The sequence below is a fragment of the Mauremys mutica genome, chromosome 3 (genome assembly GCF_020497125.1).
Source record: "Mauremys mutica isolate MM-2020 ecotype Southern chromosome 3, ASM2049712v1, whole genome shotgun sequence".
Taxonomy (NCBI): domain Eukaryota; kingdom Metazoa; phylum Chordata; order Testudines; family Geoemydidae; genus Mauremys; species Mauremys mutica.
The window spans coordinates 91,742,023-91,756,016 of NC_059074.1; the positions used below are offsets into that span (position 1 = coordinate 91,742,023).

Below are 13,994 nucleotides of genomic sequence, written 5' to 3' on the forward strand. Positions count from 1 at the left end.
TTAACTGCGATTAAATCAACGGCCCTACTTAATATACAGGAGAGAGATCACTTGACATAAGACATAACTGAATCTTAGCCATCCATCTCCATCCTCTGAAAAACAGAGGCTAGGGACACCATTCTTAACCATCCTGGCTAATAGCCATTTATGGACTTAACCACCATGAATTTATCCAGTTCTCTTTTAAATGCTGTTATAGTCCTAGCCTTCACAACCTCCTCAGGTAAGGAGTTCCACAAGTTGACTGTGCGCTGCATGAAGAAAAACTTCCTTTTATTTGTTTTAAACCTGCTGCCTATTAAGTTCATTTGGTGACCCCTAGTTCTTGTATTATGGGAATAAGTAAATAACTTTTCCTTATCCACTTTCTCCACATCACTCATGATTTTATAGACCTCTATCATATCCCACCTTAGTCTCCTCTTTTCCAAGATGAAGAGTCCTAGCCTCTTTAATCTTTCCTTATATGGGACCCTCTCCAAACCCCTAATCATTTTAGTTGCCCTTTTCCCCTCCAAACCCCTAATCATTTTAGTTGCCCTTTTCTGAACCTTTTCTAGTAACTACTGTACCTAGTTTGTTCATAGATATTTCAACCAGTCAACTATTTTTGTTCTCACTTTGTGGAACAGAGAATTGAGGTTCAGCTCAATTCCACTTTTAACTTGTAACAGATGTTAAAATGTAAAAATAAGCCATAACTGAATCTAGCGTGACCAGATGTTATTCTCAGTCTGCACTCAAACATAGTCAGGAGCCTATGTAATGTACAAACTTGCCCTTTCCTGGCATTTGCTTTTATTAACAGAAAGTAATACTGTACCACAGTCAGCTCAAATTTTCTCCCTAATCTTAACTGCTCTTATGGTTCCCATCTCAGGACTGTTCACCCCATCTCTTATATCCTTTCCTTACAGACAGCTCCCTTGTAAAAACTCCTTCACAGACAGCTCCCTTGTATCTCCGGTGGGTAACGAGTTGGTGGAACCTACATAATGTTCCATCACAGGACCAACACTTGCTAACAGTGTGGAGTGTGTGTGTGTTTTGTGGGAGGGCGTCTAACAAATACTGCCAACCCTGTTCTAACCACACAAACGATAATTTTATTTAAACCGGCTTTAACTTTTACCATATGCTTTTACGTTTACTATTTTCTTTCCAGTGTTTTAAAATGTTATGTTATCATGTAATAAATACACTTTACAAATGGTGAAGAGCTAGTCAGGATGTTAAACATAAATGTTATTCTAAAAAGGAACAACTCAGTGGATTATCAGTAATGTTACCTACTAACAAGTAGGTTCTTAAGTAACCTCTGGACTCCCTTTCTCCAGGCCAGTGGAGACCAGATCTTTTATGGAACAACTGAAAGCCTCATGCCCTTTACTTCTGACAGGTGAAAATAATACCGGGATGTTTATGGAAGAGTGGTAACATTGTCTTAATGGGAATAATAGGGACAAAAATATCCAACTCCGCTCAAACATTGGAGACAATCTCCATCCAAAACAGAAAAGTATTGTATAGGAACTTGTCCCCAGGGATACACCTTTACCCTTGACTGGCCCAACATGACAAAAGCAATCCAAACTACTTTTCTGCATGTCACAGTTTGTCTCCTGCCCACAAGTGTCAGTCCCATACACAATCTCCCTTTCAAATGTTATAAACACTGGCTTCCCTGAAGCAAGGCGGGCAAAGGACAAAGCTTATACTTATGCTAGAGCTTGGAAATCAACTGATTTTTCTGTTTGGCCAGCAAAAGAGTTCAGTTCCTAAAGCATTCAGAATAGGTCTAATTTGGGGGAAGGAGGAAGCACCGAACCACTTAGTGCTGAATCCACTACATCCTTGATGCCCTGGCCCTGGCATCAGAGACTGATTTCGCTGGCCAAGACCGTACCAGAATCTCAGTATTGTGCTCCCTCAGAGCTCCTGTGGTACCATAGATTGAAACCAGCAGCCCTTCAAAACTCCAACTAATTCATAATACTGCAGCATGCTTCCTCAGCAACACTGGCTACCATGGGCAAATCAAACCCATCCTCTACTCTCTATGCTGGATTCTCATACAGCAGAGAGTCAAGTTCAAGGTCTTGAGGGCAGTTGATGGCCTGCCCCAGAGTATCTAAATGATCATCATTCTCTGGGATGAGAACCGTAGTCGACAACTCCACCCTCAGATAAAATAGAACTTTCTACAATAAAGATAAAGCTCATCTGTGCAGGACACAGAGCTTTCTTGGGGACCAGTCTTTCTCCCAAAGAAACTAAGAACCATCATAAACTTACTTCCTTCACCATCTTCTGCCCCAAGTGCAAGGCACATTTCCTTCAACCTCCCTTTAACACACACAATGTGTATATTAAAAAAACCTGAAACAAAACCCTAGTAAACCAAAACACTGCACTGCATAAAAACATTTTTTCCCTGGGGAGAGGAAGAGAGAAGAGAATGAATCATGTTATGGATGTTACTCACATCTCTTAATGCACTCCCAAAAGTGCTGTTACTATTGAGATTAGTGTGGTATAAAAAAAAAATATATAGAACAGAATATGTTTCCCCCAAAAGGCTTTCCAAAACTAGCTAAAATGGGGAAAATCTCTATTTTATTTCAGCATCCCACATCTATTTTGGTAGGTGGGGCATTTCTATTATACTCATGCACAGGATAGCTGACTAGCAGCACAGTAAGTGAGAAAAAGAAAGTGGGAAACACACTTACGAATTCACATGTTCTCTAACTTTTTATTTTAAATTTATTTAAGTTCAGAACTGCAAAATGTAAGATCTTATAGGAATTTTTTCCCCGTAAGCATGTAGGAAGACTAAAATTTTCTAGAATATTAAAATGTGACCAAGTTCCGTACCATCTGATGGCTGTTTACTGATCCCTGTGTAATGAGTTGATATCAGACAAGTTCAGAGTGAACAAAAATTCCCCCTCAATTGGCATGTTTGTTGACCATCTTCACTGAGAGTTTAAGGACTGAATGGACATGACTGAATTATCCTTGTTGCTCAGAGGTGATCTCTTCAGAACAAAGTCTGAGGTACACTGCTCAGACTATAAACCTGGGGAAGTATATGCTGCTGCCTGAGCTTATACCTGTTCTGTGGATAAAGACAGGACTTCAGCTTTAATTTAACTGAATGCAGCCCTTCTCATGTGTGCTAAATTCACAAAAAATAGTTATTTTTACCTCTTAATATTAAGCAATGCCCAAGGTATTCCAGTGGGAGTGTTAAACGCTGGGAGCAACTTTTCTCCAAGTTCCACTGCTTTCTTTCGAAATATCTGAAAAATAAAAACCATGCATATTACTACATAGTATAAAAAATGTACTAAGTACTAGGAAATCAATCTTGTTGTTGATCACAGTATGAGATCATATCTTTTCTTGGGGTTCTGCCTGAATGAGACACGGTGGCAGTACATATTTTATTTTGTGGAACAGGAGTCAAGGTTGATGGTTGTCAACGTTTCATGGATATTATTTTTAAGAGATGTGCCCTGGGACAGTCTGAGTTGCTTTTTATAAATAAAAACATACATACATTTAACTATACTATGGGATACAAGGCCATGACCATGATTTCATAATTCTGGCACATTATTGGCTGTATTAATCATTATTAAGCAGCCTATACACAGGCTCAGCAAGAGATATTAGAGTAACTGCTTCTGGACAAAAAGATAGTCATTTATCTAATTTAACATCAAGGTTTTAATGCTGCAATACCGAACTTCAAATTATTCACAACTTTCAGTAATAAAACTTCCATTATTCAATCTTGTTATATTTATTTGTTGACATATCTCAATTTCCTTGAAACTTGCTTTGTCTGTTTCAGGGAGACACAAGGATTGGTTAGCCAAAACTAATGATTCTAATATTAAGCATTAAAGAAATATTTTTCCACTTTTAGATAAGCAAGGAAAGCCATAAGTTATTCATATGAACTGTAATGCGCTGAACAAATATTACATCAGCTTTAAAACACCAGAAAAATTAAGTATATTGATGTTAGGAAGTTAACTGGAACACCCTTTTCAAAATTAGTAGCTAAAAGTACAGGAATTGAAAAGGAAAAGTCATTAGGAAAATAGGATCAGAGTAATTTTTAAATTGAACTAACATTCTAGAACAAGTCTTGAGCATAAAAATATACTCTTTTCACTTGCAACAAAGATTTTAAAAAATTACTCAATGGATGCTAATAATTTTACTTCTTTCCAAAATTCAAAATTTGAACTAGAATAAAGGAACTATAGACATTCCTTAATTTTATCTACGACTATAATTTAAAGTGACTATACTACTGACTGCCCGGTAACTATCTAATGAGTAAAACAGTACTGGCAACTGTGATTTCAAGCATACAATAATGCTGTGTGAATGGCTGAACATATTGAATTGGAATGTGATCCAGCAAAAATCACCATCCTTGAATAGACAAAAAGCTAATAGCTAAAGTCACTTTTTATTCATTTCACTGATACCTTTAATACAGTTCAGCAACACTAACAAGAAAAACTGATCTTAGCTGCAATTAGTTAGCTCAATCTATCTCGGAACATTTTTTCTTTTGCAGACCATAAATTTTCTAACAGTGTGCAAGAAATAAATGCTATGCAAAAGTACTTGCTTTTTATAAGTTGAGGAAAATTAAAAATGAAAGTTTCAACTTCTTAAAGACATATCCACATGCCAATATAGATTTTAGCCAATGTTTACCAAACTTTGCTCTATATTCTCTCAAAATATTTTAAATGTCTACTCCATCTATAGTCAACAGACACCAAACTTGACCTGTCATTTCATTCATTCAGTGAACACATTAAAATTATTAATTTATCATTCTGCCTCTATAAAAATATTTAAGTAAATTTATTCCTCATGAGAGAGGCTAGATTAATAATTTTGCAAAATGAAATACTTTGTCTATAAGATACATAGGCATGCCTTGGTATAACACAATGCCTATGTGTATTGTGGCCCCTATTACTAAGAAGTCATCCAAAGTCCTCAGTTTTAATTCTTGGTTTTTTATAGTATTAACCCTGCTTAGAACCACTACCTGTAAAACGTAAGGAAAATAACCACATCTACATACATTGTATTTTCATCAGCAACCTTCCTACACTAATCGCTTTTATAGTTTGTTCATTCATCTCTCAAATTGTATGAAGCACCTTTTTGACCTCCCACAAACTCAGAAAGTCAACCCTGTTCAGCATAGAACTTAAGTTATGTGCTCTAGTGAACTTGGACACCAACTTGAGACTGTATGTGTGGAGAGTTTAAATAAATTAGTTTTTAAAAAGTCTATTTAGAGCGATTACACCCATTCACCATGCTATTATGTGCGGGGCCGGCTCCAAGCACCAGCTGAGCAAGCTCGAGCTTGGGGTGTCAGATTCCAAGGGACGGCATTCCGGCCACCCTTTTTTTCCCCCCCTTTTTCTTTTTGGTTTGCCACTCTGGCTGCCCTGTAGGGGGCGGCGGCGCAGAGGAGGAGGGTGCCCTGCAGCAAATTCAGCAGGGCAGCCTGGACTGGACTGTGCAGAGCCCTGGCAGGCAGCGCAGCAGGAGGGGCCGCGTGGTGAGCACCCCGCTGAAGCCCTGGCCACCCCCCTTTCTCTCTCTCCCTCCTGCTCCCTCCCTTCCTCCCCCCTCCCCAGACCGGGCACACACTCCGCTGCACGTCTGCAGCACAGGGAGTCCCCCTGCACCCTGGCTCTAGCCACCCTGCAGGCTTTTGGGGTTTTTTTGCTTTGCTTTGCCGCTCTGGCCGCCCTGCAGGGTTTTTTTTTCCCTTCTTCCTGCTTTGCCACTCTGGGCGACCCGCAGGTGTTTTTTGTGTGTGTGTGCGTGCGCTTCGCTGCTCCGGCCCCCTGCAGTTTTTGTTTGGTTGGTTTTTTGCTTGGAGCGGCAAAAAAGCCAGAGCTGGCCCTGATTATGTGGGATGCAGAAGTGGTGAGTGTACTCGCATGAAACTTTTTTCTTTTATTGAATTGATCATTGTGGATTTAAATAAAAGCCTCATTTTCAAGACAGTAGATCAAATATTCAGAACTGAATAGTTCAAACTAGCAAACAGAAGCTCCAGTCCTGCAATCATGTTCATGATGGCAGGCCCTTATACTGCCGTGGAAGCTCATTAACATCCACATGGGCACAAAGGTCTACATGCCTGGATCTAATTGCAGAATTGAGGGCAAAGCTATTTTCTGTGGTGGGAATGAACAATCCAAGTATAGGTTATTTCTTCTGAATGAAACAGGCATTCATATTCACTCTCAAAGAAAAATGATCCCCTCTACCTGGAATGACAAATATCTATGAAAGTCAAATTAGCCTAATAACTATTGCTAATAAAGTGATCAGGAAAAAGGGAAAACAGAACACAAAGGAGGAATAAGTGCCTCCTACAAATTCTACTAGAATACACAGCCAAGCATGGTGAATTACTGTAAATGAAAGGGCATTTTGTAACTCCATCAAAAGACATTAACCTTCACCAGAAATGATGCGGCAATTTTATCTTACCCTTCTGCTCCAATCTCTAATTTATGCATTGTGGTATATGATTGAATTAAAAAAAAAAAAAAAAAAACCTACATCCCTGAAAGAATTCTCTGCAGAATGATGAAACTGGAAGTTAAAGTTTAACATTTGAATAACTTGCTAAGTGATTATAAGGTAATCATCATAAACATGGCAACATGTGAAAAAAAATCCCTAAGACTCTGAACGGCTTCTCTATAGGTCACTGAAATGGAAACAAACACATACAGAGAAAAAACACAGAATTCTAAATGTGTAGTATATATCAAACTCATTATATTAGCACATTGCTGAAGATTTAATTCCATTCACCATCACAAAAAAAGCAAGTGAGATGTGAAAGTGTATACATTGTGGTAGTAAAGCAAAATGGGGAGATATAGATCCTATAATGGAAGCCCCTTTACGTTTACTGAATATTTTTATATGAAAGTGTGTGAAACAAGCACAATATCCTTATCAAAAGTTAAATATTCTGGACAAGATTTTCAGAAAACAGAAGTTAGCGTGTGTAGCACTTTAGGAGCTTAACTTTAGGCTCCAACTTTTGAAACAGCCTTGGTCCAACTTTCTTCAGTGTAAAGAAACACATTAAACAGATGCAAGTAACAGTATTCCTATAGAACTGAGGAAGTTTTTGTCATGAAAAATCCAAAAGTGAATAAATAAATGTGCCAGTAACAGTATGTTGTGCATCTTACATCTATACTGGAAATCTAACTCAGTCAAATATGTGTAGTAGTCTACAAAACATTTCCACAAACAGACTCCGTTGGTATCCATGCCCTAAAAATTCTGTTATACTGCACTCCCAGAATTTAGATGTCAGTCAGTGCTGAAGGTCTTTGATGTTCTTAGTTGTTTAGTTAGTTACTGTTACCTTTGTTATCGTTATTTTAAATCTTCTGCTTAGCTTAACACATTGTGGCTAAAAACTCTTATCTTATCTGCTTATTCATAAATTGTCAAATCCCTAAATAGGATACTGGAGTATTTCTTAACATATATAAATAAATAATGTGGTACATACTATTCTGTATTTTTAGAATGATGTTATTTTGAGAGTCAGAGCATGGAATGTACCCTTAATTTTACAAAACAGTTAAACCTTAAGACAAATTGCTGTTGGTATCATGCTACTCATTGACTAAGACTAATAAAATTGTTCTGAAAGTGTTTTCTATTTAGAAATAAAGTAACTAATGTAACTAATGTAACAAAATGCTGACACCATTATCAATAGATTAGCTTTGGCTATTTTATGGTACCATGAACCACAGGAAAAGGCAACTACTCCGCTATTGTTCTAATGATCATCGTACCAAAAAAAAAGAGTCACATAGTGCCATGAAGTTATCCCATCAGAAAAGGCTTTGGAGAGCTTAATCAGACTGAAATAATTGGATTAGTGAGAGCTTCCTATGCTTAATCGAAATATACATAGCAACAAACACTGAAAAATTAATCAATCATACTTGCTAATCCTAGCAGTATCTAACATGTATAATGATTTTTGAAACATTGTAACTAGAGAACTAAAGTGTAGCTCTATTGTGTTCTGAAATCTTTGATGGAAGCCAGTAATGCCCAGCACAAAACACTAAACAACTTGAAGACAGAACTAAACAGAGATGGATGAGAAACTGCTGTATAATATTTTGAATTTAGAGTTATGCTTGAAACTGGCAGTGAGGCAGGTGACTGCTCAACTTTAGGCTCAAATAAAAAATAAATACATAAAACAAACCACAAGACAGAGGGTTTTGTTTCAATTATATTAAGCTGTGTCTTTTGGTTATGCTTCTGTACATTCAGGAAGTGCTTATGTAACCATAAATTGCAAAAACAACCTAACAGTTTTGAGGAAGGGCCCTTAATCTGGAGGCAAAGGGCAGTAATTGCTAACGTGGCCGATATTTATAACTGGTGTTAGTAATTTCTTTAAAGTTTATGTTTATTGGTACAGTTGAAAATGAAGTTAGAGGAACATACAAAAGGATACATTTCTCAGCTTGAGGTATTTAATTTTCAGGTCTGAGTGGTGTTTGAAAAAGCTATACAACAATTAATGAACGACTAACAATCCAGAAGTCACAGAATCAGAAGGCTGAAAAGGATCTGAGATGTCACCCAGTTCATTTCCCTTCACTGAGGCAGGACCATATATACCTAGACCATCTATGATAGGTGTTTCTCTAACCTGTTCTTAAAAACTTCCTAAAATGGTGATTCCACAACCTCCCTTGGTGACCTATTCCACTACTTAACTAATTCTTAAAGCTATACATTTTTTCCTGGTATCTAACCTAAATCTCCCTTGCTGCAGATTACTTCTTGTTCCACCTTCAGTGGAAACAGAGAACTCTTGATCACCATCCCTCTTTATAAAAGCCATTAACACACTTGAAGACTATTATCAGGTCTCCCTATAGTCTTCTTAGCACTACACATGCCCAGTTTTTTTTTAAATAGCATCTCAGTCTCAATAAATCAGTGACAGAGTTTTGAGGTACCATTCTTATAATGTAGGAACAGAAACAGAATTTTCTATATAATTGTAAAGGCTGGAATCCCAAAATGGCAAGATATCAGATGTTAAAACTGTCAGTGGTCCACAGCTGTATAGTGATCCTAGATCTCAGACCAGTGTAAATGTCAAATCCCTGCTTTCACATGACCTATGTGCGTGGTGAAAGTAACCTGATATTATCACATTTATCATTTGTACTGTGGTAGTGCCCAAAGGCCTCAGTCAGGATCCTGGTCCACACTGTGCTAAGCACTGCACAGACATATGCCACAGGTCTATACCCCACAGAACTCACAATCTATGACACATTTTTTTTAATTAATTGCTGTTGGAATGCTGCACATAGAAATGGAATGTTACTTGTCCACTAATCTCTTCTGGGATAAACAGTAGCTTAGGAGGCCAAAAGTGCAACACAAATGCAATATATTTCATGGTTCTGTTTCCTCCATGGCTAAGGAAGAAAGAAACGTAACACTCCATGGTTTTAACATCATCCTTTATGTGGTATACATACAAACATGTATGCATTTAAGTAAAGGATACAATATACAACATGGAGACATACTATATCACACTGCAAACAGAGACAGTACACATTTGGATGTCATCTTAGAGGTTTGAGTTTTTCCTGATTAAGGAAACAGCTGTCCCAGTAAAATTGCTCCATATCCACCAGTAATGAGTATCTTTAAGCCCAGTTCCTCTGTTAAGCCACAAGCATCTGCTTCCTAATTTTCTGTTCCTTTAGCCTTGTGTACCAAACCCTAGTGCTACAACAGCAAACTGAGAAACTTCATTTTAGATGCTTGAGCCACCACATCCAAAAAAGGGGTAGCACTTTGCATATAAAATTCTCCTTTCAGAGAGCTGACTATTAAGAACTGATTCACAGCTTGTGTGAAAGGAAGGAGGCACCCAATAGGCGCTATGTTGTGAATCAATAATTACATTATCTAAGCAGCATAAAGCACTCACAGAAGGTTCATTCCTGGCCTCATAAATCTGGCTATATCTTTTAATTCTAATGCCATTAAGTGACTTCAAGCCATGATTAAGCAATAGAATAAGCTCCTAAATCACTATGGTAGGCACATAAAGACTGAAAGTAAGCACTGATGGCACGCAATTTGTGCAAGCAGTGGCTGTCTTTAATGTCAACAGCAAATGAGGAGATGGGTTGTTAAATTTCAGGTTCAGCATCACAGGACATTTGTAAGCTTGTTCTATTTGCTAGTGGGAAACAAATGCTTCTTAAAAGTCCTTATTCATATTAAATTTTGTAGTAAAACAACAGAAATAGGCGTAGTATTTTACTCAGTACTCCTATCAGTTGATTTATACTTCCAGTTAATTTTATTCATTTTGGTATCAATTACCCGAATTTCTTATTGGTATGTCAGAACAATGATTTAATGAGCTCCTCAGTGGTCGCAGTGCAGTGTTAACTACTAGGAATAAGCAGTAGTAAACTCAAACCCTTTCGATGGAACAGGAACAGAAACCAGGTAGTTGGAGATTAGCCCTGGGATACAAAGGGCTGAGGAATTCCTTCATATTATAAAGGTGACCATCCATATAATAGTAAATACTGTTTTCTTTCTGTTGCAAAGTCACACTTCCCAGGGTATAATCTACATATTTCTAAACAAAACATTTCACGAGTGACTTGAAACAATTCTTTGCCTTTAAATTTAAAAAGTGGAGGAAACTTGTAACACAATTGATCAGAGGAGCTCATTACTGTTGCATCAGAAAGGTTTGAGGTAAACAGAGACTTGTGGGTCTCATGTAGTGTAGAAACATTGGATCTGAAGTCCGATGCATACACCCCATCTGACTGGTGCCCTTGATTGCCTCCATGAGAGGAATGAGCCCAACAACTTTTATAGAAACTGTGCTTTTGGTTTTATAAGTCGTGAACAGGTGCATTAAACTTTTGTAAACAACAGTAGTTGAACACAGGAAAAAATGCACGATGGCAGCTCAAATGTGGTGGTTTCTGTGGGACAACAAATTTCCTCAGTTTGTCTGCCAGTAAGGTAAGGCTTCATGTGTGCACGGGTGTTTCATCAAGTCTGCACTTACTCAAAAGTCTAAAACTAGTTCAATATTTCCTTCAAGAAAACTCAACATTTAAAGCTTACTTTACTGTCATTATGCACAAGATCTATTCTGTTCAAGTTCTTATACAGCACTATCACTGTGGTAGCTGCATACTATTTCTCCCCTTGATACACATGTATAATTCCACTGAACAGTAGTGGGATTTGTTTATGCATCAAGAAATAATACAGTATTCCTTTAAAGAGTAACTGTTTCCTTTGCTGTTGAAACATGAAGTGGCAGAAATTGACTATGTACTATTTAAATACAATAGAACCTCACAGTTACAAAGACCAGAGAGTTTACATGCAATCAGGCAGCAGAGACCAAAAAAGCAAATACTGTACAATACAGTCCTGTGTTAAACGTAAACTACTAAAAAAATAAAGGGAAAGTTTAAAAAAAGATTTGACAAGGTAAGGAAACTGTTTCTGTGCTTGTTCGTTTTAATTAAGATGGTTAAAAGCAGCATTTTTCTTTTCCATAATAAAGTTTCCAAGCTCTATTAAGTCAGTGTTCAGTTGTAAACTCTTGAAAGAATAACCTTAACATTTTGTTCAGATTTATGAACAATCTCCATTCCCAAGGTGTTTGTAATTCTGAGGTTACACCGTATATTTCATGTTTAAAGGCTAAAGTTGAAATTGGATTAGGAATTACCAGCTCTTGCTGTGAGCTCCCATACTAGAAACATCATATATTAGTAAGATGACTTATCAGAAGAGGATAATATAGGACAACTGTAATTATACTAAACTTGTTCAGTGTCTATCACTGACAGGTAGCCATTTTAATAAAGAGATCCCCCATCACTTCCCCCTTCCTCCCTCCACCACCGGAGAGATGCCACATATCTCCCATTTAGTTTGAAAGAAGAACCGATGATTGAAGCAGTTTCTAGATGTTTTCCTCCATAATTGTTCCACTGAATATGGGACATTTTTTATTTATACTTACAGAGATCAGACCCAATAGTGGAGCTATACAATTATTATGTTTTGGGGTAAAAAATTACAGCAGATTTCAAAACTATTTATTTACATTGTGTTCCTCATAATAGTGCAAGGATTCAAAATTTTAATGAGATATAGAGGCTAAAGCTTACTCGCAAGTGCCCTGTTCTTTGTATACAACAATAGAAACTGAGACAGATTCGGAACCCAGGATTGTGACTTCATGCACCATGTATCTGTTGATTCAGTTTCAAGGGTGGTTCTAATCTGATCAGTGACTATGGCTAGGTCTACACTAGGCAGGGAGTTGACCTAAGATACACAACTTCAGCTACACATAGTATAGCTGAAGTCGGTGTATCTTAGGTCGATTTACCTGGCCATGAGGACGGCAGCGAGTTGACCGCTGCCACTCCCCCGTCATGCGGTGGAACTCCAGAGTCGACGGCAGAGTGATCGAGGATGGATTTTATTGCGTCTACACTAGACGCGATAGATCGATCACTGTCGATCCAGCGAGTAGCGTAAGCATATCCTATGTAAACATTTGCAATTTCTTGATAACAGACCTGTGCTGTGTTTTCAAGTCATAGATGCTTAGGCAAGTGACAGTAAGTTTTTATACTTTTCTTCTGCTCAGCAAAAATGTTTAGTGAATTCCAGTGATGTCCAGGCACTCCATTAAAAGCAATGACCGGACAGGTGTTACTAAGGGCTACATTCAGCCTGTAAATCCTTTATTGTATATGTGAGAAGAAGTGAAACCAGAGATGGCCGGACTGGCAGTTAGAAAAAAATCTCTTTGTAATCTGATATAAAAATGACAGAGGCATACATAGAACCCCATGATGCCATTTTTAGAGAGAGTCAATTTTCAGGTGAGAGCAACATTGTAAAGGTTAGTATATTCAGCACATCTTAGAAAACTCTGGCCATCACCTTCATATGACATCTATTACGAGGCACAAAATGACCATGTGTTTTCTCTTGCAGGGTAGGAAAACAACAGTTACCTGTTCCGTAACTGGCGTTCTTCAAGATGTGTTGCTCAGGTGTATTCCACAATAGGTGTGCGTGCATGTACACCAGTGCCGGAAGTTTTTCCCTTAGCATTCTGGGGGAGTGCTGCTGCGACCCCTAGAGTGGTGCCTCTACACCGCGCTATAAGAGGAGCTGCGCACTCCCCCCAACCTCGGTTCCTTCTTAATGGACAACTCTGACAGAGGGGAAGGAGAGCGGGATACGGAATACACCTGAGCAACACATCTCGAAGAACGCCAGTTACGGAACAGGTAACTGTCCTTCTTCAAGTGATTGCTCATGTGTATTCCACAGTAGGTGATTGCAAGCTATCCCTGTTGTAGGTGGGTAGGAGTTCATGATAGATCAGGATGGAGTACCGCCCTGCCGAACCCGATGTCATCCCTAGACTGGGACACAATCGCTTAATGCGAAGTGAACGTGTGAACTGAGGCCCAAGTGGCTGCTCTACAAATGTCTTGAATAGGAACATGGGCTACGAAGGCAGCTGATGAGGCCTGAGCCCTCGTTGAGTGTACCCTAACGATTAGTCACGGGGGAACCTCTGCCAGGTCATAGCACGTGCATATACACAAGGTAATCCAGCAGGAAAGATGCTGGGTGGAGATAACTGAGCGCTTGAGGGGGCAACCTGAGGCAACAAAAAGCTGCGAGGATTTCCGGTACGGTTTCATCCGATCCAAGTAACATGCCAGCGCTCTACGAACATCAAGCGTGTGGAGGCGGCATTCCTCGTTGGAGGAATGGGGCTTAGGACAGAGCATGGGGAGAAAGATGCTCTG

General features: G+C 38.6%; 1 protein-coding gene across 1 annotated transcript in view; it reads right to left on the reverse strand.

Moving 5' to 3' along the window:
* MAN1A1 (mannosidase alpha class 1A member 1) overlaps positions 1-13,994 on the reverse strand; it is a 201,860-nt gene that overhangs the window by 85,133 nt on the left and 102,733 nt on the right. Inside the window, exon 5 of the mRNA XM_045010119.1 lies at positions 3,214-3,308. Coding sequence (XP_044866054.1) covers positions 3,214-3,308 — 95 coding nt within the window. The remainder of the gene's footprint in view (positions 1-3,213; positions 3,309-13,994) is intronic.